Source organism: Anopheles arabiensis, chromosome 2 (assembly GCF_016920715.1).
Source record: "Anopheles arabiensis isolate DONGOLA chromosome 2, AaraD3, whole genome shotgun sequence".
Taxonomy (NCBI): domain Eukaryota; kingdom Metazoa; phylum Arthropoda; class Insecta; order Diptera; family Culicidae; genus Anopheles; species Anopheles arabiensis.
The window spans coordinates 51,053,443-51,079,538 of record NC_053517.1 but is presented as its reverse complement, the minus strand read 5'-3'; the positions used below and the strand labels follow the sequence as shown (position 1 = coordinate 51,079,538).

Sequence of the window (26,096 nt, the reverse complement as noted above, 5' to 3'; positions counted from 1 at the left end):
TTTTTGCTATGTATGTGCCATCTATTAGCAATTTGTCACAATGCCGCTCAGTAAAGAGGTGAGTACCACTCCGTTTGTTTCGGGCAATTACTTTTTCATAAATGCCGGCCGGTAGAATAGGTCGAACGTGATGGGTCTGATCGTGACGTTAAAAAGGCACTAATGTTTGCATCAATCGATTGATTGCTTATAGATTGAAGTTATTGTCTTCTTGTTTTTCTGGTTTCATTATCTGCTAACCATTTTCCGTGTCCTGCAAGAGGCTTTCTCCGCTTCCTTTAGCTGACCAGTTACATTCAGGTTTAGTTAACCTTCAGAACAGTTGTTTGTCTGCAATATGAAGGATTGGTGAAGGTATACATTGATCAATAAGTAAACTAAATTACACACGGCTGGATTCGGTTCGCAGATTAAGCAATTTGACTAGTAGTACAGGTGCAAGGCTATTTTTGCATCGACACACCTCTCGCTACGGGTGGAAATCAAGAGCCTGGGTCTGGACGTTGTCAACAAGGCCAAGGTGAAACGGAATTATTTATCTCAATTGTTCTTCATACAGTTACAGTTCATAAATGGTATTGCTGAGGAAAATGGGTCTTCTTTAATGGTTGAATCGATACAACAATGATGTAAATGTCATTAGACTGTTTTAGGTGATAATCAATCCCGGAAGAAAACACTTGTGTACATTTCGAAGTCATCAAAACACATAATAAAATGAGTCGTTTGCGCCAATCGTTGTTATGGTTGGAATATACAGGCGACATTTTTCGTAGTAATGTTTATTTTTTCCCCCTTTTTCGTTTATATTCTTTTCCGCAATCACGCAATAGTTCCTGTTCTACAATGTTCTCGTGTTGTTTGTTCCGCCTTCGTTACACTTTACTTTAGCTAGTTTTCAATCAGTAGTTTTAAATTATTTAACATTACTCATAGCCGTAGGGTTTTCGCTACAATGCTTCCGTCAATAATCCCGCCGCTTGTACGGACAGGAAAGATAGACGTTGTTTTATTCGTTAGTTTCGAATCCTAGTTGGGGTTATAGTTTCACTGTTTTCTTAGACTAATTATGCGCGAGCCAAGGTTTGCTCGATCCAGGGCGTGTTTCGCACAAACAGTGTGCGAAAAAAAATAATTAAAAATAGCCGACAAGAAAAGAAACGTATGAGTTTTTGATGTTGTTGTTGCTTTTTGTCAAATACGGAGAATATCGGTAACGATCTACGTGTCTAAAGACTTTATTGTATTAGCGTGTTAGAACAGCATGTGTGGTATTGCAAAAGAACACAAGTGTTTTTTATTTTCGTTTTCATGTTTTTTTCTGTTCTTGTTTTTTTTTTAATAGAATGCTGAGCTGAGCGGCTTATTTGTTTTGTTGCTGTGGTTGAGTTGTGTTAGGTTCTGTTTTTTTGTTACCTGTATTTTTTTTTCGTTCTAATGATTGTTGTTAAACTTTAGATTATAATAGTAATAGAAAGAATGTATGTCTATCAATTTAACCTCGCCAATTCATACAACGCCGTCAATGGAAAGTTTGCTTTTCCTGTTTTGCATAAAGTGTTTCGTACATAGGTTTATAATTTTGTCTTGTATGAAGAAAAAAACATGTTCTTTAATTCAAATATTTCTGTTTCATGCAACTGCTGCTGTGGTCTCTGTTTAGATGCTTTTCGTTTCTGATACGCCTTCATCGTTCTCTTTCATTCGTTTCATTTAGCTAAAATTTACAGGGTTTCGAAATTTATGATCTATACTTTTTATACATTTACTAATTGGAAACGCGGTACGTTCGAATGTTTTTTTGCTATTACCGATATAAATATACAACTCAACTTTGCAGATCAATAAAACGAACTTTGTATCTAAGCTAGCAACATGAAAATGCATATCGTGTTGGAATAATGAAATAAGAAGAGTCGTAGAAAATGTATTATTGTACACACATGCATAGAAAACTTTCAAAAAATAATTATAAAACTTTAGGGGTATGTTCGATTTGATATGCATGCAAATAAAATATACAAAACATAAAAACATCTATAGATTCCTTTTTTGCTTCATCATCTATAAAGTTACAGTTGATCACGTTGGAATAGTAATTGTAAAATGGTAATAGTTATTGTTCGAAGTTCGAGCCAGTTCAACCTGTACATAACATTCATTCGCCTTTTGCTGCTTTTTTATTTGTTATCGCTTCCTATAAATAGCCTTGAAATTTTAGTTCGTTTGTGTATTATTACAGTAAATAAATGCCTGCATGAATTCTGTGATCGATGGTCTCTTTCTTTGAAACAGGCCATCGATTGAACGAAACATTATCGTGCCCATGTTTTAAATCTTACCAGGTTTTTTTAAAAAATAACGTAGCAGGACGTAACATATTATTATATTCTGATTGTAACTGTAATACTTGCAATAGTATTGATTATCCTCCAGATGAAACGAATTCTGTCGCAGGTTTGATGTAGTGTGTGCTGTACTACTTCCTACCCTCGGAACTGACTCTAGCGTACTAGTACGTGGAGCTAGTATCGTGGATAGATTGTAGCAGTAGTAGTATCATTGTGTTTACTAGCATCCGTGCACCCGGTCAGCTATTCTTATCTCTGTGCGTTTCTTTCCATCTATGTTGCTTGAGACGATATTTGTTAAGCTTCCGATTTCGATCTGTTTTCTTCTTTGGCTTTGCGAGTGTTTGTTATTGATGCTATTTTAATGTATTTGAAATTTATGCTGTCTGTTTCTAGTGTATGGCGGCTGATTGATATGATTGTTATTCATACTTTTTTGAGTGTTTATTGTTTCGTTGCGCAATTTATGAGTATAGATAACGCCCAAAAGATTAGCTGAACTAAACAGGGGTTCCGTATTTTTGAGCGCGTTGTACTGATCGATTTGTAACATAAATGCATTGACATGAACACCTCCCATCTTAGGTATGTGCATGTGTATATTAGTTCTTGCTTAAATAATGGGCTTAACCTTAACGCAAGTTGATGTCTTACTAGTTCAACATCAACCAACTCAATGAGATGATAACATTTATGGAAATGATCTTCATTCACCCTGTATCTGTAGCTCCAAAATATCTACACTTTCAATGGTGATCGTTCGTATGGTTGTGTTTTTTTTTTATCTGACAGTGTAGCGGGAACGGTGTTGAACTATCTCTATTCCTACGATCATTTTATGCCTAAAAGAGAAAATGGTAGGCCTTCACTGGTTCTTGCTAGCAGGTAGCTTTGTGAGAGGAAATTAAACATTTAGCTTAATATGTAGTGATGAAAAGAGTTCATAAAGTGACGAATGAAAATAAAATTACTTTATACGGTGAATGTGCTATAGTTTTGCCTGTTTTTGTCGAAAACCGGCAGTAAGTTTAAATCAAAAATGAAAAACTATAAAAATTGCCATGCTTTCGCCTTACACTGATTCAATGCTGTCTTTCTGCTATGTACAAAGAGATGCTTTAAAGAGTTGTGTGGCTTATGATCTCTCTAGCAACTAAGTGTCAATAACAGCATGGAGCTGAAATGTTTCGCAATGAATGTTAAAAAAAAAAAAACAAAAGTTTTTTAGGAGTAGAGCGTCGTTGCAAGAGCGTGGTTGTTAGCGACAGTCAGTAAGAGAAAATAAGAAAATTGGAGAAAAAGGTTAGCAATTGCAACGCACTTATTGAAAACTAGGAACTTATTGAAACTGCACAGGTTGGATGTTTTTCATTCCCATGGCAATTAACAACAATAATTTATCCTAAGGTACGCTTTTTACACCTTCTTTTGGAGGAAAATAATCAATTTTCTAGCAATATGGTTGAGGTCTGATTTATACAGAACGGCTTGGAGAAAACTAAACTTTGCGATCGAAACAACTACACAGTTTGATACTGTCGAAGGTTTGCATTGTATTTAACATTGCTAGAATTACTTTTTTTGCTTGTTTTTTTTTATCGAAAAGAGTGAAACAGTTACGTTGTAACTTGAATGATTTAACAGACACGATTAGAATTAGCTACGGCTATCGTGTTCATGCTTTGTTTAGTAACATGTTTGTCAGTTACTCAAATAAGAGGGAGCGTCTGAGAAAAATAGGGGCTAATTGAATATCTACTCTCCACTGCACATGATTTTCAACATATCTTCATAGTATACGATACGTGTAGTTTTATTATGATTTATCCATTTTTTGTTTTGATAATACTAATACTAATGTTTTCAAGTCAATATAGATCAATCACAGAGATTATTTTTAAGTAATACAGTACCTTTCATCGCGACAATAGCTTGCGACGCACGGTTCGCATTAATGAAGCGCCCGGCCGGGGATCATCTCTCACTTTTTTCCATTGATATTTAGCGCGAGGAAAGTGTAGACCGTTTTCTAGCGTATGTGTTTCGTTTACTAGTTCCTTCCTGTTTTTTTTTTTGTCAGATTAGCTTAGATGTTGGAATTGTTTTCGTTGCCTTTTCGTAGTTTGCTAACTTAGTGTCGCAAAATGTGAGAATTGTAATAGTTCGTAGCAGTTTGAAATGAAAATTGAGAAGGGCAATTCTTGATGTATGGAAAACAAATTATTTGAGAGCAAATGTAAAGTCTCTTACTGCTCGTCGAAGAAACTATACATCGTATATTGTGGTAGTGGAATTAAAAGAACGTATTAATTGCGTTGCCGTATAAGCAGTGCACAACGAATTGTAGCAGTTTTAGACCTAACAGTCGATCATACAAGCGAGAATATTTCCATCGCGCATCGTCGCATTTGACGGTTCCTAGCTCGGATTCCTAAATTGTCCATACGTGAACTTTCTCCGCAACGACACACCAGGACGCTCGTTCGTAGTAAGAGGAAACGATGTGTAGACTGGTAACGTGATGGTTGATCAACGCGTCCAGTTCTCCTTCCCGGAACACGTGATAATATCGATGGTGCGTCGCAGAACCTCCAATCGACGGACTGTCCAGCGACGCGGTACTGGTCGAATGGGCCCACGAGTCAACACTGGCGTGAGATTCAAAGGAGGGTATGGAGGATTTTTTCGTTGCTGATAATGGTTTACGTTCGCCGCCACAGATCGGTATACCCGAACAGGTCGCTGGTGCTGGCGGCACATGTGCTGCGGATGAGCTTCCCGCTGTGGTCAGCCCGGAGCTCAGTGAGCTCGTCGTTGCCTGCATCGTTGCCGTCGTCGTCGTCGTTGTCGTCGTCGTTGTTAATGTTGTGAGTAGCGACGGTGTGACAGAAACTGAAGCACAGTTCCAGCGACCACATGGATCGGTCGCATCTTTGCCACTGCCACTATTGTTGTTACTACTGCTGCCGTGATGGAAGCTTCCGCCAGCCTGGCTCTGTGCCGTCAACTGTTTTGCACTGCTAAAACTAGACACCTTGCTACGTCGTCTACAGTTGTCTGTTGTGTTGCTTGTCCCACTAGTTGCCACATTCGCTCCCGACACTGTTCCGGGGGGACGCTCTGGTTCAAGGGACGCGTGAAGATGCTCCTCGGAGCTGTCTTCTTCCTGTATTAGCAAAGTCGTATCGTTGGACAGTTCCGGATCATCCTCGTCCAGTTCCGGTATGATGACAAAGTCGTCGACCGTCTTGCCACCGAGATTCTTACATTTTAAACTTGACACTACCTTTAGCACGCTCGAGCCTGCCAAAGGTTGACTGCCTGACGATACATTTTCCAACCCGTGCATGCGGCGCTCTTCAAGTTCATTAAATTCTTCATCGTCATCCGTCTCCTCGTGGATGATCGGGGCCATAGATGAACCGTAGCTCGGGCCGAGCGAATCGTTGCTCCCACCGAACTGACCTCCCAAACCGCCGCCCGATCCCATGTTGGACAGGTTTGCTAACATTAATCTCCGCTCGCGAAGTTCCGCCCGTAGCTGATTTAGATCTCGCAGATCACCGTTGAGCTTCTTAAGATAGGGGTCGACGATCGGAGGCGATTCGATTGCGCCACCTGGGCGTATTCTGCAATCAACCGCAAATACGTCGTCATCTTCATCGAAACTTTCATTCCGCTTTTTTTCGTTTTCCAGCTCCTTCAGCAGTTGCGCGCTTAGTTTTTCGGCAAAATCCACCAAATGTTGACGCGAGTCATGGTCGTCTACGTCGGTAGCGTGCGACAGTACGGATGAGCCGGTCGTCGTATTGCGCAGTCCATTGAATCGCATCGGTTTGCCATCGGTTCCGACGCGTTCCGGTATCGCCATATCCACAACGTCTTCCAGCTTGTGTGCGACAACCGCAGCTGCTTCAAATAGTGGCGGAATAGTAGGTACTCCTACAGCGGGAATCAAAATGCCCGCATCGGTAACGCCTGACCCACTGGGTTGTGGTTGTTGTTGCCCAGTTCCGGTTGCATTGCCTGCGGGAAGCGGAGACAGCGAAGGGCGGAGTGCACTGATCACACTATCAATAGAGTCCGGCGATGATGGTTCGCTCGAGTCGCTGTCCAGATCGTCCGTCTCCGGGTTAAACAGCTCAAGCGAGAGAAGTTTTGGCACAGGTACGGGAGCCGCCGTACTACTGCCGGCGGCTGCCGAGGTCTGTCGGCGCAGGATTGGATAGTTGCCGCTGCGGCGAAATTTGGGTATCGGGGGCAAGTCCTTGATCTGCTGGCGTGTGATCTTTTGTGAGTTTGCCTTCTGAGGTGAAACATGTGGTTTGCCCTCAGTGCTGGAGTTTCTTCTACTAGCTGTCCTGGGTGGCTCAGTTTTGCTAGCGCAACTACTCGGTATCGCTTTAGTGGTCGTCGAAGCGATTGCATTGTCGGCAGCATTCGTTCCAGCTGATGTACTGCGTATAGCTGTTTCGGACACGGAAGGTTCGGTGGCTCCAGTGCTGCTCCTTCCAGGAGGTTCCTTAGTGGCCGTTTCTTGCTGTTCAAGTTGCCAGGGTAGTATAACCGTATCTTCGAACGTGAATTGGTTGCTGTTAGAAGCAGTAGAGGCAGAGCTGAACGGAATTTGCTCGTCTGCCGAATCGGAAGCAAACCCTACACAACCGGATTTGGTTCGGGGAGGCGCCGGGGAGTGGGCCGGTGTTGGGCAAGGCATCACCAAAGGCGATGTTGGCACTGATGAGGAAGGCATACAGCTCATCGCTGCTCCGGGGCTGAAGAAATCGGCCACACTGTTCGTTACACCGTTAGCACCATTTCCGCCACTACACGTACTACTACTACTACCATTACTTCCGCTTGCCATACTGCAGCTGCCGTTCGATTGCACTTGCTGCTGCTGCTGTGGTTGCTGCTGCTGCTGTTGTTGTTGTTGTTGTTGTTGGTCTGGTTTAGGAATGTAAATCACAGATGCAAAACTATCCTCTGATTCAATGCTGGTATCACTCTGCAGACTACTATCCTTGGATGAATCTGTACCATGAGCACGAGAAGACGGGAAATAGAACAGAAAAGAACAGGTATAGATGTTAGTACGCTCTATGTCAACAAGTCTTACACTACGTGCCACAAATCTAATAGAGGCAAGCGGAAGAGTGGTTCTCAATAATAATTGTAAAACAAAAATTAGAACTAAAAGGTAGAATGCCAATTCAGGTAGGCTAATGCATAGAGCATAAATAGTCAGAAGCATGACACTGGAGCTTAGTCTGGTGCTGTCCGAGGGGATGAGGTGCAATATCGATAGACATGTAAATTTTACGAGTATGTAATTTATACAAAGAACGGATAAGGAGCACACAGTTTGGATGGCTGATTCTAAGGCAAGGCGTGTTATAATATAATAGGATGACAATATTGTCGAATGATAATGATGCGACCGAAAGATATGTGATCAATTTTAACGCCATTGTTGTTTTCTAAGGGCGCAATCGGTGACAATGAGCAGCTAATGAATTGTTTGCAATGTAATGTAACGTGAAAGGTTTTTTCACACATTTGATGATAATGTTTGCAAAGGAGCAAAGCTAAAATCAGCTATATGCTATTATCTATCTATCCAAACCGGTCACGATAACGCTATATCTAAACATTGCAACTAATACACACTGAACAAAAACTACTCGTCAATCTAGGTTCATCTAGGTTTGTAGGATTGAACATGCTCATCTACTAGCTTTCGCTAATTCGCTATGCTTTCCGTTCGGGCTCATGCAGACATTGACGCTTTACTTTACTAATTACGCCACTGGAAACCACATAGGCACTAGATCGAACTAATGCTACCGGTTATTTTGAGAACCAGACTAATACGTTTAACGATTACTACTACGAGCTAGAAACTGTACGGTTTTGTAGGTACCCGCAAAACGTTGTCGTTTAATGAAAGTAGAACGAAAACTGTCTGTAGAAAAGAAATAGATGAGCATTACCAATAGTAGAAGGATGGAATGTCATGGTTGATCAAGAGGTTGATAGAAAGAGAGATAGAAAGAGAACAATAGAAAGAAAGAGAGAGAGAGAGAGAGAGAGAGATAGAAAGATACAAGGTATAGAGAAGAGAAAAGGGAAAAGTGAGATAACAAGAAACAGTGACGACAGGTTACTAATAAAATAGGACGGATGTTGACGGATGTCAAATATTGGAAGGATGTTGACTTGTTTCGGAGCTTCTTCTACTTGCGAGGGAAAGAAACGTGTGCGTGATACAGAACAATAGTAAATGAGATATCTTTTGTGTGGGTGTGTATTTGGTGTGTGTACGTGTGATGTTTCCTAGCGTGATCGTAACGTGATCGGTGTGTGCTGTGAAGGGATAGATGAGTGAGGCATGTGAACAACATGACATAGTACTAGATATAGAGACCATTCGCAGACAATACTTGTACAAATTGGATCGAAGCCATCGAACAGGGATGGCCTCAAGCACAGTCTGCATTCACAACAGTAGAAACACAATAAACGTCATATTTTAAACACAGCTCATTAATGCAGGATCGAGGATCACAAAAACGGGTAAGGAAATGGTGGAACAGACGTAATTGCTGATACACAGCCCCGTGAAGTGGTTGCAGGTAATTAGTATATGCAAACAGTGTGACATGTTGCAAGAAAGTATAGGTAACAGTGATAATAGTAAAGTGTGATGAACACGTGGAAAGAGTGAGAGAGAGAGTGAGCGAAAGAGAGTGGGGAATGTGATTGTCGTTATGCCTCAAATCGTCTCTCGTTCCATCACCGAGAAGGAAACAGTTCATTTTCCTACTTCCTTATCGTGTGTAATGGGCGTAGACATGAAGAGAAATCAAAGGGGTTGTTTCAAAACTTGAACTAGAAGAGAGCGTTTGAACTAGATCGATTGTTACACGTCACGGATGGAAGGGTCAGGATGTTAGAGACAAAGAGATGGAAAAAGGGGTAGAAAAGGATGAAAGTGGTAATAATTGCCGAGGTGGCTGCATTGCGAAGCGCGAACAGAGGCAACTTACCGGAACCACTTTCCCTCGAATGTCGCCTCGGTTTGGACGCTTCGTCCTGGCTGCTGCCCATCGAGGCGAGGAGCTTATCGTGAGCGATGGCGCCGTTGCCGTTACTGCCAATGCCATTGCCGTTGCTGCTGTTGCTGCTGGTGCCGCTGCCGCTGGCAGAGTTATTGCGGGACAATCGGTGGTGCCTACCGGAGTCCCCGAACCGACCCGTCCCACCGTGCTCCGGATACATCCCGGCCAGGCAGCTCGGGCAGGCAGTGCAGTCGCCCGAATCGTAACCGTACGGCGGCCGACCGCTCGGTGGCCCATGCGGATTGTGATGCAGATGGTGCGGGTGATGATGGTTGGGGTGGTGATGATGGGGATGGTAATGATGGTGATGATGATGGTGATGCGGATGGCCACCACCGGTACCGCTGCCGCCGCCGCCGCCGCCGGTCGGTCCACCGTGGTATGCGGCCGGCGTTGCCGCCTTGATGTTCTGTATGATCTTAACGAAGCCGTTCTTAGTGACCCGCTCGAGGCTGCCGGTCGACGTTTTAAGCTTGGTCGCAAAGCCCTCCTTGATTACCTGCAGCCGCTTGGTAAAGAGCGATCGGCACAGGAAGCTCTCGTTCAGCGAGATTTGCTTCTGTATGCGCTTCCGGATGCGCTCCTTTTCGCGCAGCCGGCTTTCGGCCATCAGCTCTTCGTTAAGCGAGCTCTGCTTGCGCAGTAGCTGGACGCGCGACTCATTGCGCAGCCCGTGCTCCCGATAGGCTTGTGCGGAGGACTCGGTAAACTTATAGTCCACGTCGTCGCATAGTGACTGTTTCTGTTTCACAAGCTTTGGTCGGCGGGACACTGGCGTCGGTTCCGCGGCGGGGGTCGCTTTCGATTCAGGTATTTGAGCACCTAAACTTGGTACACTTGAACGTGATCTAACTATGGTTTTTGGTGGTGGATTTAGTATACTACCTAAACTCCGGCTCTTGAGGCCAGCAGACAGCGGCGGTTCCGGCAGGTCGTCGAAGTCTTCCAAGCGCCTGAGCTCGATGGGCAGATCCTTCGCGTCCTCGTAGTCGAGGCTGCTGTCATGCTTAGTTTCCCGCGAGCTCCACGACTCCAGGAACCAAGGACTGCGTTTACTGCCTGCGAGTTTCTGTGAGATCGAGCGAGAAAGAGAGATAGAGAGAGAGCATGCGGGATAAAATTAGCGAACGCTCGGCAAAGAAGGTGAACCTTCAACGAGCAACCCTTTCTGAGTATGATACCTGTATTGCACGGCGCACAAAGCTGTAGCATGTTTCACCAGGCGAAGATGAGGACAAGCTTGAGCTGTCCCCATCGCCGGCCGAACGACTCGAGTTAGTCGAGTCCTCCGTATACGCGTGGTACGGCGGCAAGAAGTCGTCGTCATCTTCGTCGTCCGAAATGCCGCCAGTTTTACAGCGAGGTGGTTGCCAAGGTACGAGTACGTCCTGTGACTCAAAGCGCCGGTGTCGTTGCTCCAGTGCCCACACGGTTATGATGACGCGACCCCCAATGCGTAAGATGCGTGCCAGCTCGCGTATAGCTCCGACGCGCCGTTCCGTGGTGGCGAAATGATGAACCACTGCCAGTGATAGAACCGCATCGAACGATTCGTCACGAAATGGCAGTTCGAGGTTATCACATATCGCTACCTAAAAGAAGGTTTGCATTAGTTTAGTACCTAAAAGAAGGTTGCATTTAGTGCACTCACTTCACCACCCTTCCCATGGGCAACCTGCGTCAGGCGGTAGCACCGATCGACACCGATCGTGTAGATGAGTGGATTGAAGCCGGAAAGGTAGCGTCCGTTGCCACAGCCGACATCGCACACGAGCGAACCAGGCTCTAAACCTCCCAGGAATTGTGCTACCTTTGGACGAATCTGTCCATTCGGTTCCTCGCAGTTTTCGTACACGTCGTGGACGTAGGCTCGCTCGAGGGCCGCCGAACGACCACTGGTGTCCGTTCGGCCGCTTCGCTCCGTCATCGAGCGGGTTTCAGTCGTTTCCTCTGTTAGTAAATACAACACAAATAAGCCAGAGAATAGTTAACAAATGGAAAACTTGTTTACAATTTTATAAAAAAAAATCAAAAGAAATATCATTGATTGTACATGAAGTTGCCAACCATAATGCTAACTGACTATACGAACATAGCTTTCAAATATTCTTCAAGATGCTAAAAAAAGCTATCCAGGTTAGGAAACTCATATTTCTTTTATTTACTATTTGCAAACATATTTCTTTTATTCACTTGATGGACAAAACGCTGTAACCATCCATTACATTAGCTATTGGCTGGCTCGGCGTTTGTCGTCATCACCGAATAACATAAATAATCAGTAGAAATTTAATTTAGAATAATTTGATCACTTCTCACGATTTTCATATACCGCTTCGCGCCGCTTTTTATCATCTCATCATACACAAAATAGAATTCATTCACGGAAATAGCGACTGGGACGTGTCACCTTGTAAGCAATTCTGCCTCGACATCGAAGCTAGCAGGCGGGCTTGCGGGAACGAAATGAAAACATATTTTCACAAATGGAGATTTCGTTCCTTCCATGTGCTGCGATCTGTCGTTGACAGATAGCACGACACGAGGAGGAAACGACGACTAAATAAGTCGCACGTAATGTATTTCTATCGCAGTAAAGCGAGAGGGGTCTTTTTTTCATTCCTTGATGGATTTATTTTCTGCAGAATCCCATTTCTAGCGCCTTCGAATTACTCCCGAACCTCAGATCACTAGGTATGTATGATAACAAGGAAAAAGTGGGATGCAAATACTGTATCCGTTTCTGTTAATGAAATGGGAAATTAAGGAGATGTCAGCTTTACCTAAGTTATGTTTAGAGTTGAACGATATTTTCTTGGTTTGCACACTGTTCACTATGGTGAGCAGTATTATGCTCTTTGAAGCCTTGTTAGGCTTAATAATTCTATTAATAAGTATGAGTCTCCTGCCACATCGTTTTTAGGGATTTGTGTTTTTATCACAAAACAAAAATGTGAGACAAGAATCTTGTCTTTTTTAACATAGTGCCGTTCATACTGAGCTGCGTGCGAATATTCCGTCGTTACATCGTATCCACTTATTCAGCGCAAGATGAAATATTTATATTACAGTACTGCCGTACTAGTGCCTCTTAAGGCCGGGCTACATTGATCGTACTCGCAAGCGTAATTTTGATTTTCACTAGCGCATCTGGCGGCGACTGGTGGAAGCTATTTTTGGTCATCCAGGGAATGGTCATGCCGGATCTCAAAATTAAGTAGTTTTTCCATCGTTTCCCATTGCAAAAATGGATGCAATGCGTGCAAGACATGTGTATCTACGTTTTACAAAACTTTTCTCCTCCGAGTTAAGTAAAAAACATGGAAAATTAACATATTTTCTGAAGCGGCTCCAAATTGTTTGGCAAAATGCTTCGGTCAGCCGTCGCCAGATGCGCTAGTGAAAATCGAAATTACACTAGCGAGTACGGACAATGTCCCCCGGCCTTTACTCTTTTTTTCTTGCCGTTGTGTTGTCGCTTCCCCCTATTTTGATTAATGTTGGTTCCCGGTCGTACTTGAACCCATTACGTATGGGTCAAGGTACAAACGAGTACGAAAGAAACGCTCATTCTCCTGTACAGGAACCTTAGCTTCCCGAGGGTTTCTGTGACTTGCAACCATAAGCGCTGCTTTTTCGTATGCCCCTCTATCCAGTTAGTACTGCGCCTGAAAATAACTTCAAACCTTTCCCTCGCTCGTCTAGTTATGTTGGGAGACGAGAAAAATAGACGTAGAGCGAAAGAGAATAGCTCCTGTCCAAGAAACTCGACTGCATTAGAAAAACGGTGTAGGTTTATGCACGCAAACGCTTTCGTTGCATGCCATCCCCGTGTTCGCCTGGGTTTCCTTCACAAGAGGTGATGCTAATAAGACCAGCGAATCGAGGCAAAAGCGAATGCGGGCACACGGAAAGGAACATGGCCTGGGCCACGACTCCTGCTACTACCCTGACCTCGCCACTAATCTTGCGATCATTATCCCTGCCTAGGCGAGGACGTTGGGCGAGAACAACCGAACTCCGGCGGCGGCTTCACGTTTACTTACTCTAACGATGGTCAAATTTAGCACCAATCTGGTGCATTTGGTCGATATATCTTTCGTACGATGTGTACCATTTGCTTTCTCGCTTCATTTTTTCTTTTCTTTTTTTGGTCAATGGCTCGGAAGTGAGTGAGTGTGTATGATTGCTTTACTTATCGTTACAACACTCAACGTTGGGCTGGGTGAGGGAACAACATTTGCCGCAACGAGAACTATCTAGGCCGCAAAACGGTGCGGAAATTTGTGTAGAAGGCCAACCGTCGGTTTGGTGGCGATTTGTAATTTTACGGATGGAAAACAATGTTTTTGCTGCAGTTTAATTAGGCGCTTCACGCTGCATGTTATGCAGTGCTTGGTTTTCGTTTGTTTTCCGTAAGGATGTTACACATTCGTCCTTGAGACTCTGCAATTTGACTGACCTGAGTGTTCGATACGCAGTGCTCGTTTAAACTTGTTGGTTTACCACAAGCGTTGGGAATTGTTTAAATTTTAATTCTGAGCTTCTTCCGAATACGTTACAGTCTGATTAGGTCGATAAATAGTTCAATCAGGTTAAACATGTATACTACTGGGCTTTCTGCATACTGATGTTGTGAACTCTATCGCACGATTGTGTGTTGTAGTTTAACACGTTTTACGAACCTTTGCTATTCGCGTTACAAGATTGTTCACTAATCCAAAAAGCAAAGGAACATGAACTCGATTACCGCTTAAATAAGCATAAATAGCTATAAAAATAAGTTTCCTGTCAGTTTCCACTGAGCTACTGTTTTTGCTGCAGCGGTTCCATACCATTACGTTTACACGGCACAAAAAACTCCGTTCCCGAGACGTTAATTGTATTTTTGTCTCGTCTTGGTGGTGGCAAATTAATTCCATCTGGGTAACGATCGGCAGCATCTGTTAAGGTCCTGACCAACCCAACGGCTTGGGAAGAATGAATATTAAATCAGGCGTTAGTGTATCCGGCCAGGTGGTCGGAGCATTCAGTGTCAATGAGCCATTCCGAGGTTGTGCGACAGTTTCGAGACTGTTGCTCTAATACAATTGTTGGAAATCAATTGTAAAAGAGCATTAAATTTCCACCGCAATAGTAATCATTAGTAACCGCAATAGTAAAGAAAAGCCAAAACCATCAACATTGAATCATTTAATACCAGTAGTTAGTTTACGAATACAATTATAAAACTAAGTGCAGCCATCAACTAAAAAAAGCCATATTTTTACTAAGTACTTATCTTAGCTAATGTTTGACACCTTTTCGATTTGCAGCATTACTAAATGGGCAAGATATTTCTTGTTAATCATTTCTAGAAATTCAGACACACATGTGTACATTACGGCTTGGGTCTATGAACATGTTGCGGTAACATTTGTTCAATGGCAACATGCATGGATTTTCCTATTTATTTAAAAAAAACTGTGCTCAAATTTGCCCGCAAAAACATTTTAAAATTAAGTTTAAATTACTTTTTATCAGTTTTAGTGTGCAGACAAGTCCGAAAATTTTCCTGCAACAAATAAACATGAAACATTCATTAAACATCGATTTGTTTCACTTGCAACAAAAATGTTCCCATGACACGAGTTTGACAGTTCGTCCATACGATTTGGCAACAAATGTTCCCGCAACATTTGCATAGACCTGGACCTAAACCGAAAAAGGACTTCAATGTCTCATGTATTGATACTTCATTACGACCTCTCACTGTAAGCCATGACGAACCGTCAAAAACGTTCGAGAAAAACTGTGACGAACATGTCATCCATCAATATGCACATAAGTAAAACTTATGTGCCTCTATATTTGTAAATGATTTTTTTTTTGTGATCTGCAAAAGTGTTTGTTTTATAGAATTATACTTTAAAAGTTTTAATAAAAACATCAATGATCTCTCATCTGCTTAGGTTTAGGGATCCGTATTGCTAAAAATATGTTTAGATATAATTCAAAGCATTGACAATTAAACTCCTATTAACTAAAATAAGGAGCGCTGCCGTCAACAACACGCACAACTTAACAATATACCCGTGGTGGGCTAAATCCTAGAATGGACCGTCCTCACGTGGCTGCGTGGTACTGACAAAGTTTCGAAAGCCTGTACAGGCTAGCCTGTCCGCGTAGGAACGTTACTCCAAATAGAATAAAAACTAAAATTCGATGATTAATTCACAAAGAAGGCAACTAGTAGTAAATTTTATCATGTCAAGCACTTTACGAGTGAATCACATACTCTGAGAAATCATAGTATTATATATATACACTCGTATGAAAAGCAACTGTAGCATTTATAAATTGTTTGCCACTTTTTAGGACTTCGGAAACTTTGCTTCACCATTTCCTGGCGATAACACACGTAGCTCGTGAAAGAATTTCATTTTTAGAAAAGCTTGTTACAATTTGTTTTCCGATAATCAAGATTAAATTGTCAACAGGCATATCTAGCATAAAATTTAAACATATTTGATCAAGAAACATTGAAAAAGTCCTCAATATATGTCAGCCGCGAAAAATATGCATACAACGCTAAGTGGTGATCCACAACAGGTTGGAGAGTACTGGTGTAGATGACGTGTTTTTTTGCGTTGGTTCTTGGTATCTTTCCAGTAAGAAAATTTGTTACGAATAACAGTGTCTGAAAAACACGGAAAAGAGTTTGTGTTCCGAGCATTCGTTATTATTGATCACCAAACGATTATTCCTATACACTCGGGTCGTCACAAAGGATGAAAAATATACTATTACAGGAAAACAAAGCGACAGTACGGATGAAATCAATAGGGTGAAGGAGAGATTTTTCTCGACCATAAATGCTACAAAGGTCAACCAGGCCGCTAATAGAAAAGTATGGTGGTCCGATGTGTATGACGGTCATTGACGCCTCCGTACGATGTCATTCGTCGATCCATGTAAAAGGATAAGACTCCCACACGAACGACAATCATTATGTTACTCCTCCACGATCCACGACAAAACTCGTTACCGTGTCGGAGCTGTTTCAGTTGCACCGTTTCGTTGCGCCTGTTTGGTAAATTGCTGGCCACATTCCAACCACTGCGTATTTTGGCATCTTTAAAACATTGCTTGCTGGTATGCCGCTAGTGCAACGAAGAGTTTTGTTGTAGAAAGGGATATAAGGTTCTGCCGGCCCTTGGTAACAGCGGTGCTGTTGGGGAGATCGTTGCAAAATGCAATGAAAGCTTTCGTCGTCAATGGTAGGATGTTTGCGACAACATCCTTGTTCAACCCACAACGAGCGTCGACGAGACATAAAGGGTGGAGGAATATTTATGTGGTGCACCCACGACACTAAATGCTTTTAAACAAATACATCCAACCACCCACCATTCCAGCCTCATGCGCGCTGATAATCATAGACCATTTTTCTGCAGAAACGACATTCGAAGGATTGTTGGCTAGCGTTACTGGGCAATCACTACAAGCGAGGCAAGAAGACTTCGAATCTTGGCTAACTCTTGGGAAAGCGAGAAATCTGAAACAAAAATCTCATTCCACCCCACCAATTCTCTTGAACGACGGGCTGGAAGCAGAGGCGGGGGCGAGAAAATAATAAAACAAATTGACCCTTTCGAAGTGGCAGAATGGGTTGAAGTGGCTTCTGGCCTAGCTGGAGCCAACCGTGCCGACTACGGTGCTGAGGTCTTTCCAGAGCCAACCAAAAGCCCACCGCAAGCAAAAGGACGGCAAAGAACGCTGTGAAAATTCGAGGCGGTTTGGCTGGCGCCTGATTTACGCGCCTACCAAAGTGCTACGGCTCAGCGGCAATGACCATCTGTGCGCCCGATGGCTAGACGATGATGTCCGGAATCTTCGTCCCAAGCGAACGCACGGTGCGACGTACGGAATAGCGCGACAACGGTTCTTCGGCAGTATATCCTTTGGTATGTTTCGGGTCGCCGTAATTTCCGTACGGGTTGGACTATTTTCACGTGCGTTAGATTTGAAACGTGCGGTGTTTGTGGTTGCGTCATCCATCGGAGGGTGGTTCGGCGTCAATCCGATAAGTGCTCTGGAAAGATTTCCGGAATGAGTGAGCCATCAAACGATCGGCTAATAAATGACACCAATCGGTCGAACGTTAACCATTGGTTTGCTCATCGGACCGCCGCTCCTCAGCCGTCTAGCCGAAATTGCAGAACGGCAGTTCTGGGATTGAAATTTTTACCCTGCCATATTAAACCACTGCAATTGAGCGGTGGTTCATGGAATGGTAGGAACGGTTTTATTGCGATTTGATTATATTGGCCGAATGGGAAAGATGGTCTGCGAAGCAGTTTAATCATTCGGTCAGTCCCAAGCACACTAGTTGGTACCAAATATGCAATGCCGCATTGGAAGCAACGCTTCAACTATATTATGTGGTAGTATTTGAGGAACAGCGTAATTGCTGCAGAATCGGCCCTTTTATTATACCACACGCGTACAGACATTATCCAGACGGCCATTTGGCAGCAACTGATGGCAAACTATTGCGTTCGTGTCTGATCTTTTTTATTGTACAGTTAAGCAAAGTTGGCCTTTTCTGAGTTGATAGACTACAGCTGAGATCTTGTGAGATTTTTAAATTATGACCATCGTTTGAAACGGTGAAGCCCAAGTGGTCCCTACCAGTGAGCGCTGGAAAATATATAGTCGGTGGTAGGAGTGAAATAGTTTACAAAAGAGTGATGTGGATGATCGATATTGACAATTTCAACGTCTTTTGTTTTTAAAGTGTCTATCTGTATTGCTAGTTTGTCACGTTTAATACCCACTGAGTTAATGACTTGATATAATTCATTGAATTCATAATACTGTGGCTACATCCATAACATGATCGGAACTGTCGGTTCCTTAAATCTATGAAAGGTATGAATATGAAAAACATATTTATGTATTTACTCAGTTCTTTAGTCCAATCAGACTGCTGCAATGGCGTCTACTAAGCCCAGACCTCAACTTTATGGGATATTTGCGTTTTTGTTACTACAAAAAAAATGATTAAAATAGACGTTTCTCTGGGATAACTTTAATACCCTAGAAATGAGAGCAAGACAAAATAATTAAGCGATGTAATAATATGAACCGGTCTCGTAGTACAGTCGTCAACTCGTACGACTTAACAACATTCCGGTCATGGGTCCAAGTCCCGAATGCACCGTGCCCCCATTCGCAGGACTGACTATCCTGCTATGGTAATAAATAAGTCACTGAAACCCAAGCCCCCACTAATGATAAACGCAGGCTTTGTCACCAACAATGGTTGTTGTCCACCAAAGAAGAAGATAATATTGAAAAGCAAAAACAATTTTCAGCCAGATTTCAGAAATTTCAGTAATCGTAGTTTGTAGATTAATACGCTATATTGTACAAAAATAATTTACGAAATAATTTGCAAATAATTTATGAAATAATGTGTAAAAAGGTAACGATAGTTTTATGTCGCTGTGACTTTTTCCTTGTTCGTATTCATGTCTTCTTCTTCTTTGGCTCAACAACCGATGTCGGTCAAGGCCTGCCTGTACCCACTTGTGGGCTTGGCTTTCAGTAACTAATTGATTCCCCCCCATAGCAGGATAGTCAGTCCTACGTATGGCGGCGCGGTCTTTTTGGGGATTGAACCCATGACGGGCATGTTTTTTTAGTCGCACGAGTTGACGACTGTACTACGAGACCGGCTTATTCATCGTATTCATGTATAAATATATAAAAAAGTAAAGTATGAAGTAGAGAAATGATAATTATTAATGACCTGATTCCACTTGGTTCGAAAATCAAAGGACAGGAAAGGAAACAAAGGAACATGTTAGTATTAGACCGATCAAATTGTTTAAACGTATCGTGGAGTGTTCATCCTATTGTTGGTGTCTCGACCTATGACATCAAGCCTTATACATGTTTAGTAGTAGACCTAAAAATTTGTACCACGTAACCGGGGGTAAATGATTTCGGTTTAGGTATCGAAGTACACAAAAAGAATTGCTACACTTATTAGCAAAACTATTTGCCGTACAATATCACGCTGTTTTGACGTACACAATATGGGAAAAACAGACAGCTGATGATGGTAATACATTCTATTTCATATACTATTTTCACATATTTGTGAAACTTGGTGGTTTGTTCGAAATCACTTACCCTCATAGCTGGCACCTCCGATTTTGGACTTAACTAACGAAAAGCTGGATGCAGTTGAGGAGGTTGTTAGGGTTCCCATCAGCTTTCCGTTGCTCGGCGCCTGATCGTCTTTACGTCTGTACACGTCTGTTTTGCAATTCAACTCTGCCGCCTCTGTTCTAGCGTCTGCTGCAGATTGGTTGCTTGGGTCTGTTCCTGGGTTGTCCTGTGAGCGATGGCTGCTCGATTGTAGAGTCGCTCGGTTGGGCACACCTTCCGATGCCTACAGCAGACACCTTTTGTGGCACTAGCTGGTGCCCCGTGACTGTCGACTGGCGCAATCATTCGTCATTCGTCCGTTTACTGGGTTTCCGGTGTGCAAATACGAAGATACGATGACCAGTAGCAATTGATTTAAATCTGGGTACTTTTTCTCCAACACACAGCACTGGCTAAACGCAGATCGCTCTTATGCTTGCCGATCAACTGCTCTTAATCCCTTAAATCCCACGATCACTTCGATCACGATTGATTCGATTGGTAGTGCGCTGTTTGCCGATGCTGATATCGTTTGCTTAATTATTCGTGTCGTGAGCTTTAAATCATCACAGGCAATAAACTACACATAGCAGTGTATCAAAACTGTAGTTGCTACTCTTTTACTTTAGACACAAGATACGTTAACGAAATCATACGATATTGCACATTCTGAAAAATCACTTCAACATCACTGCAACTATTAAGATGTTCACTGTTCATTCGCTGTTCAGTGTTTCGTCGCTAATCGAATCGACTGTTTTACAGAGGCTTCCTTTCCGGTATCATTCCAAAACAGATCTTGAACCATTTATGCACGCTGCTCATTATTCACAAAGCCCTCCGAAGAGAAGGATTATTTACGTACCAAACATATTTACACTGCTCGACTACACTCACACATTTCCGGCGATAAAAAACTACACTTTTTGTACGATGCCAGCCTGGAAAGAAATGGAAAAACCGTTTAACGGAATAAGACATAAAAATTGCAAAATGGCATGGCTAAAAGCCCTACTAGCTTCCTGGTCACAGTAAGTTGTTGAACTGAGGCTTCATATTTGGGAGCTGCCCCCGGGCAGTATATTCCCTCACGTCCCAGGACATTTTATACTAGTCTTCACGCACCGTTGCTCTGTCGCTTGTACCGAACCCACCACGGCCAGATTCTGCTTGTGTGTGTATGTACGTGTGTGTGTGTTTAAGTGTATGTTGGCGTTCCTGAAATTTTCGCTTCGCGGTTTCCGTTTCTCGATCACGAACATTCAATATTTGCTCGGGTTTGGCTGGAAACTGGGAAACTGTTCGTACAGAGGCAAATCAATTTTGCGACATTTTCATTACGCTTCAAAATGCCGCCAGTTTGCAAGGGGAGTAGATTAAGCGGGGAAGAGTGTCTCACCGTACTTGTGCTCGGGGTTAGATTTCATGAGCAATCGCTTTTCCTATACCTTTTGCTGGGTCCTACAAGCAGCCGCCGTAGTACCGCTACTCTTATCGGTCGGGATTCATACATACCTCCCACCAAAGGGTACAGAAGGGGTTGGGCACACAGGCGAGGGCGGAAAATCACGTAGTTCCCACGTGTCGGTCGGGAAGCCGAAATCTTATAGCTTCTTTTTTCCCATCTCGATTGTAGGGCTCAGTGTGTGTGCATGTGTGTTTCCAAAGTTGCTGCAGTGGTTCAGTATCATTTTGCTACGGTGAAACCGTCGTCGACGTCGTCGTTGCTCGCAAGCAGTCGCCACACAGAGTACAGAGGGTAGACTTTACACGGCCGGTCTCTTTCCCGCAAACAAACTAAATCATACCGAAGCTTACTACAAGCGGGAAACGACGGGAACAAAGTTTTTCTCCCCCATTCCATGCGCGCATCAACGGAATCGTCCGCATTCGGACGTCGTTAACCGGCTGTGATTGTGCAAAAAATAATAATAATAATAAAATACAAATTGCGGCAAGATAAAGAAAAAAACGCTACGGGGCTCGTCAGCGTGTTTCAGGTTGCGAGTTTATTTCTTATCATTTTAGATGAGAAAAACTATTTTGCAGAAAGTAGAGTATTCAATTCAAACGTGCATGTTTTAGTTTGCTATTTTAGCTTCGTTTTTTTACAATTGTTTAAACGTTAAAAGGTTATTAAAACAGCTACAACTCAGTTGCAGTTCAGGGAACAGCGAATATATGTCTTCGTTGAAAGTATAATGTTGGTTTCCACAAATGAAACACCAACCATTCTTGACGGATATTACCACATACATAAAAGCCGTACGAAATAAAAAGCAAATATTGAACTGCTTCCCTATCAGCCAGCCTACCTGCCACGCTGTGGCAGCTGCTGTGCCTTTATTACCAAACCTTCGCCTGGTGAAAACGTACACATTTGCACGCGTTTTTTTTTCGATAGCTGTACAGTATCATACATGCACTGAAAGCCCGCGACACGCACACAACGAAGTTCGTAAACACTAATGTAACTGCGGGCGCAAACTCACAACTGCTCCTACTTGCTTGTGACTTGATGTTGGAAGCATCAATCATCATTATTTCCACCTCATCAGAATATAATCTAAATAAATGGGAAAACTGTTCATCCTAAGGCTAAAGTGTGCCAATGAACAAAGTCTTTGTTTGTGTTTTTTTTAACAGAAAGCGTAACAAAGTAATGCAAAAGTATGAAAAGGCATTTCTGTTCGTATTGTATTGAGGGAAAACTGTAGCTCGCTCGCTTTCCCAACACACAAACGTCATACTCACAAGTCTCACGGGTGCACGACCACATATATAGACACACACACACACACATATCGTCTCAAAACGTGGAAATGAAAAGCATTATTTGCTGGTGTGGCGTATAGGATTCGCGTCAGAGTCAGGACATGCCCTTGTCTAGTTTGAGAGAACCATTTCTAGAGAGGAAGTTGGAGGATATTAAGCGTGAGCGAAACTGTTATACTGATAGTGACGAACTGTGGAAATAAGATTGTAATATGCACTAGCGTTTCATCTGCCCGGGTGAAAACGTTTCCATGACAATCCATTAGCTCAGTAAATCCTTTTCCGTTAACTCGATAGCCATCTTTGTTTTATGATTGTCACTTCCACAGTGTATTGAGCTTATTTATCTTCAACCCGAGTGGAGCAAAGAAACATACTCGTTGCACAAATTCACACTCAAAAACACACACACACACACACTCACGTACACACAAACATGAGAGATTATCCTGGCCACATTATACCGCCCCATGCTGATGTTTGTTTGATGGAATTGGTTTCCTGGAAGTAGGTCGAGGCAGAAAATAGCTCCAGATACTAATGGACAGCACGAAAGAGACAGCGCTAGTATGGTAACGAAAACTAACTTTATTGCAGTGGAAGGTGAATCCTCCCATTTAAACTGATTTAAACTGAAATAGCTTTCTCATTCTGACATGCTGTAGCTGTTCACCAATTTGTTCGGTAAAGTTTGCCTATTACTGCTGCAAGTTACCCAAGTTGCGACGAACATAAAGTACAAAATACGCCACTTACACACTGAAAGCGAGCTGGGATACGGTTATGATGGCGCACATTCTTTCACGCACACTTGCGACAGGCGGGAACGAATGCGTCCCACAGCCCATTGTTCACTTCACAGTTTTGCTGGTTTTGACATCAAAAAACTTTTCACCCCATATGCACAACACTAAAGACACTGTAAAATTGCTTCAAGTTGTGGCACTCGGTGAAAAAAACCTCTTACCGTTTGGAGGGTAAATTAAATAGCCCGACGGATTCTACTATGACCACTTGCACACACTGCCTATATTACCAACACAAGGATCCGCAGACCACCACTGCACTGTACGCTGGTGTTGGTGCAATGATGGGTGATTTGAAAGAAGAGAAATAAAAGAAAACACCACCCGTCAGGCCAAACAGGCTTCCTGTAGTTGAATTGGTGGCCGTCGCGATCGGATGCGAAAACCCTTCTGACCGAACGGGACGCGAACGGAAAACCCTCAACGCCATCGCCATATACATCGTGCCCTCGAGCACTAGGGCTTGGTGTTCATCCGAAACCCCGAACCAAACACGATTGCCAACAACGTTCGCATGCGTTGGAACGATGCGTACGGGGTTGTAGGTGGCAACGTTTTTGTGAATGAATCTGATTCGAACGGCTATCGGACTTCGAGAGAAGAGCGCGCGAGCACTTGGCTTTGTAGCACACCGGATTTCGTCATCGGGAAAATGGTGAGGATTGCTCATCGAGAAATTCATTCGATTCATGAAACGCTATGCCAGAGTCCAGCGTTATTATTTGTTTCTTTTTTTCGTTATTATTATTTCTGGGGACCAGCGGAACAGATGCTCATTAGCCTTTGGAGGGTTGGCACGATGAAACGATGAATGAAATGAACACGATACACAAAACACACACACATCCCTTGTTCGCTTGTAGGTAGGGAGGGGATGGGAGATGTTTCGTTGGAGCAGGAGGTCCTGGAGAAATGTTTACTTGATACGAATTTAATTCGACTTACACGTTACTCAAAACTCTTAAAAATCAGTTCCACCGCAAATAAGATATTTCTTAATCCACTTGAAAGACCTGGCGTCTCCATTGACTATCTTGAAAAAGGTATAAGATTATGTTGACTTAAAAATATGTGTTAACTGTACTACTCAACGATATTCTAATTAGCAAGTTATTAAATACCCTGATACTCTTCTCACACGCGAGGTACGGGCGTAATGGTAGTTAAACTTCGACATAAACGCACAGCAGAATCCAGCATACATCACGCTCGATTTCCCACAAAACCGCCGAACCCATCAGTCTAAACGGTTAGATAACAGTGCGTCTTATCATCTCGATAAACCCATTTCGGTCGTCCTGCTGGCGTGATGTTCTCTTCCTTCCGGGGTTTACTTCACGGCGATGTACGACAAGAAAAAAAAGCACCGCGCACTGCGTTGCCGGCCACTTTCAAACCACACCAGCGCCGGTTGCGGTTGACTTCGAATTACAACTGCGTCACATTTGGGGTTCGGGTCAGCTGCAGCTAGGGCGGTGTGAGTGATAAAACAGACTCGAATGGAAATGCCATCGCTTCGTTTCGCTTTGGCCTACGAGAGAAGGCCCGGTAAGAAGGGCGTCCGTGCTGTCCTAGCCTTTGCTGCTCTGTGTGTTTTATCTCTGGCGTTTGTGAGTCTGTCTGTGTGTGTGTTGCAATTGATGTCAGTTTCAAGAGCAACCGCACATGCGCTTTTGTCACAGCGGTAGACCATTTCCGAGGTTGATTCCTTATCGTAGCTATATTACACTGTTTTGTATTTCCCTGTCGTCCTAGGTCATTAAATAGGTACGAACTAGCAGAATAGCACGCTTTTTGTATTTTACCGAAACACAGTCGTTGATGTTGGGTGATGTAAAAGCATAGAAAATTGCAGAATACTTTTTCTCCACGAGCATATGAGCTGGGAAAGTTTTGAGTATTAATCACTGTCCGTATACATGAAAGGAAAATTACACATTGTTTTGCAGTACACACAATGAAACACAAAATTAAGCCTGTTTGTTCAATTGTGATACAGTTTTTTATCTTTATCAATATCGTGGTTAAAAAGTATAATAATTATAAAAACACTACTCGTAAGACTCAACCAATAGCATTGTTGGTAAAACGGTAACCAGATCGCTTTGCCTACAGGGATGAACATCTACACACTACAACACAATGCACTAGACTGTTTTGGAGGTGCTGTAGTTTGTGGCCACCGGCAGTGCATCCTAGACGACACACATGCACATGCACTCGCGTCATTGTCGTACGTGAGCTGTGTTGCTTCGGACATTCTGGGGCTGCTTTGATAAACTGTCGTGAAGAAGAGGAAGAGTTGAATCCTTTTCCGAATACATGCCGCCTGCCACTGCTCAAGCGGGGGTAGTATCCGTTACGGCTGCAGCCGTGAACTTGAATGAGCTGCGCAAAGGATTTCCTCCGTTGCACGTAATACTACGTCCGTATGTATGCCTGCAGTGTTAATAGTGGTGAGGTAGGATAGGAGGGAACAACCCAGTCAAACGTGTAAACGCTCACACCGAACAGGGCGATCCGGGACGAGCGAACAGCAGCTGCTATAGAATGGAGCTTTTACGGGTGACATTCGTTTGAAACCGCCCGTCAGCCATTACACATACGCATTCACAACAGAAACGCACACAAAGAAGCGCAGAAATTTGGTGAATGGCGAAAGAGGGATCAAATAGTGGACGGGGAGACGAAACAACAAACCATATCCCGACACATTCGGCCACGGGATGGTTGTAGTTTGCGTGGGCAGCAACCGAGCCGAGGGCTCGATTTACGTCATCGAAAATGGCGCAGTTGATACTAAGTTGGACGGCCTTGCACGCCCTTTGCAGGAGGAGCACGGG

General features: G+C 43.2%; 1 protein-coding gene across 7 annotated transcripts; it reads right to left on the bottom strand.

Annotated features, from left to right (window-relative positions):
* Positions 1–741: 741 nt before the first annotated feature.
* LOC120895422 (serine-rich adhesin for platelets-like) lies at positions 742–25,427 on the bottom strand. Of its 7 annotated transcripts, XM_040298778.1 has the most exons (8): positions 23,415–23,652; positions 19,655–20,613; positions 11,124–11,422; positions 10,654–11,064; positions 10,358–10,541; positions 9,401–10,294; positions 8,275–8,316; positions 742–7,385 (listed from the first exon to the last, which is right to left on the bottom strand). In XM_040298778.1, the coding sequence occupies exons 2-8, from the start codon at positions 19,731–19,733 to the stop codon at positions 4,783–4,785; spliced, it is 4,512 nt and encodes a 1,503-aa protein (XP_040154712.1). In that variant the 5' UTR covers positions 19,734–20,613; positions 23,415–23,652; the 3' UTR covers positions 742–4,782. The 7 variants fall into 7 exon arrangements, with proteins under 7 accessions (XP_040154712.1, XP_040154708.1, XP_040154710.1 ...); XM_040298774.1 differs by lacking the exon at positions 23,415–23,652 and adding an exon at positions 25,309–25,427 and having other exon boundaries at positions 9,401–10,541; XM_040298776.1 differs by lacking the exon at positions 23,415–23,652 and adding an exon at positions 25,323–25,427 and having other exon boundaries at positions 9,401–10,541.
* Positions 25,428–26,096: the final 669 nt, after the last annotated feature.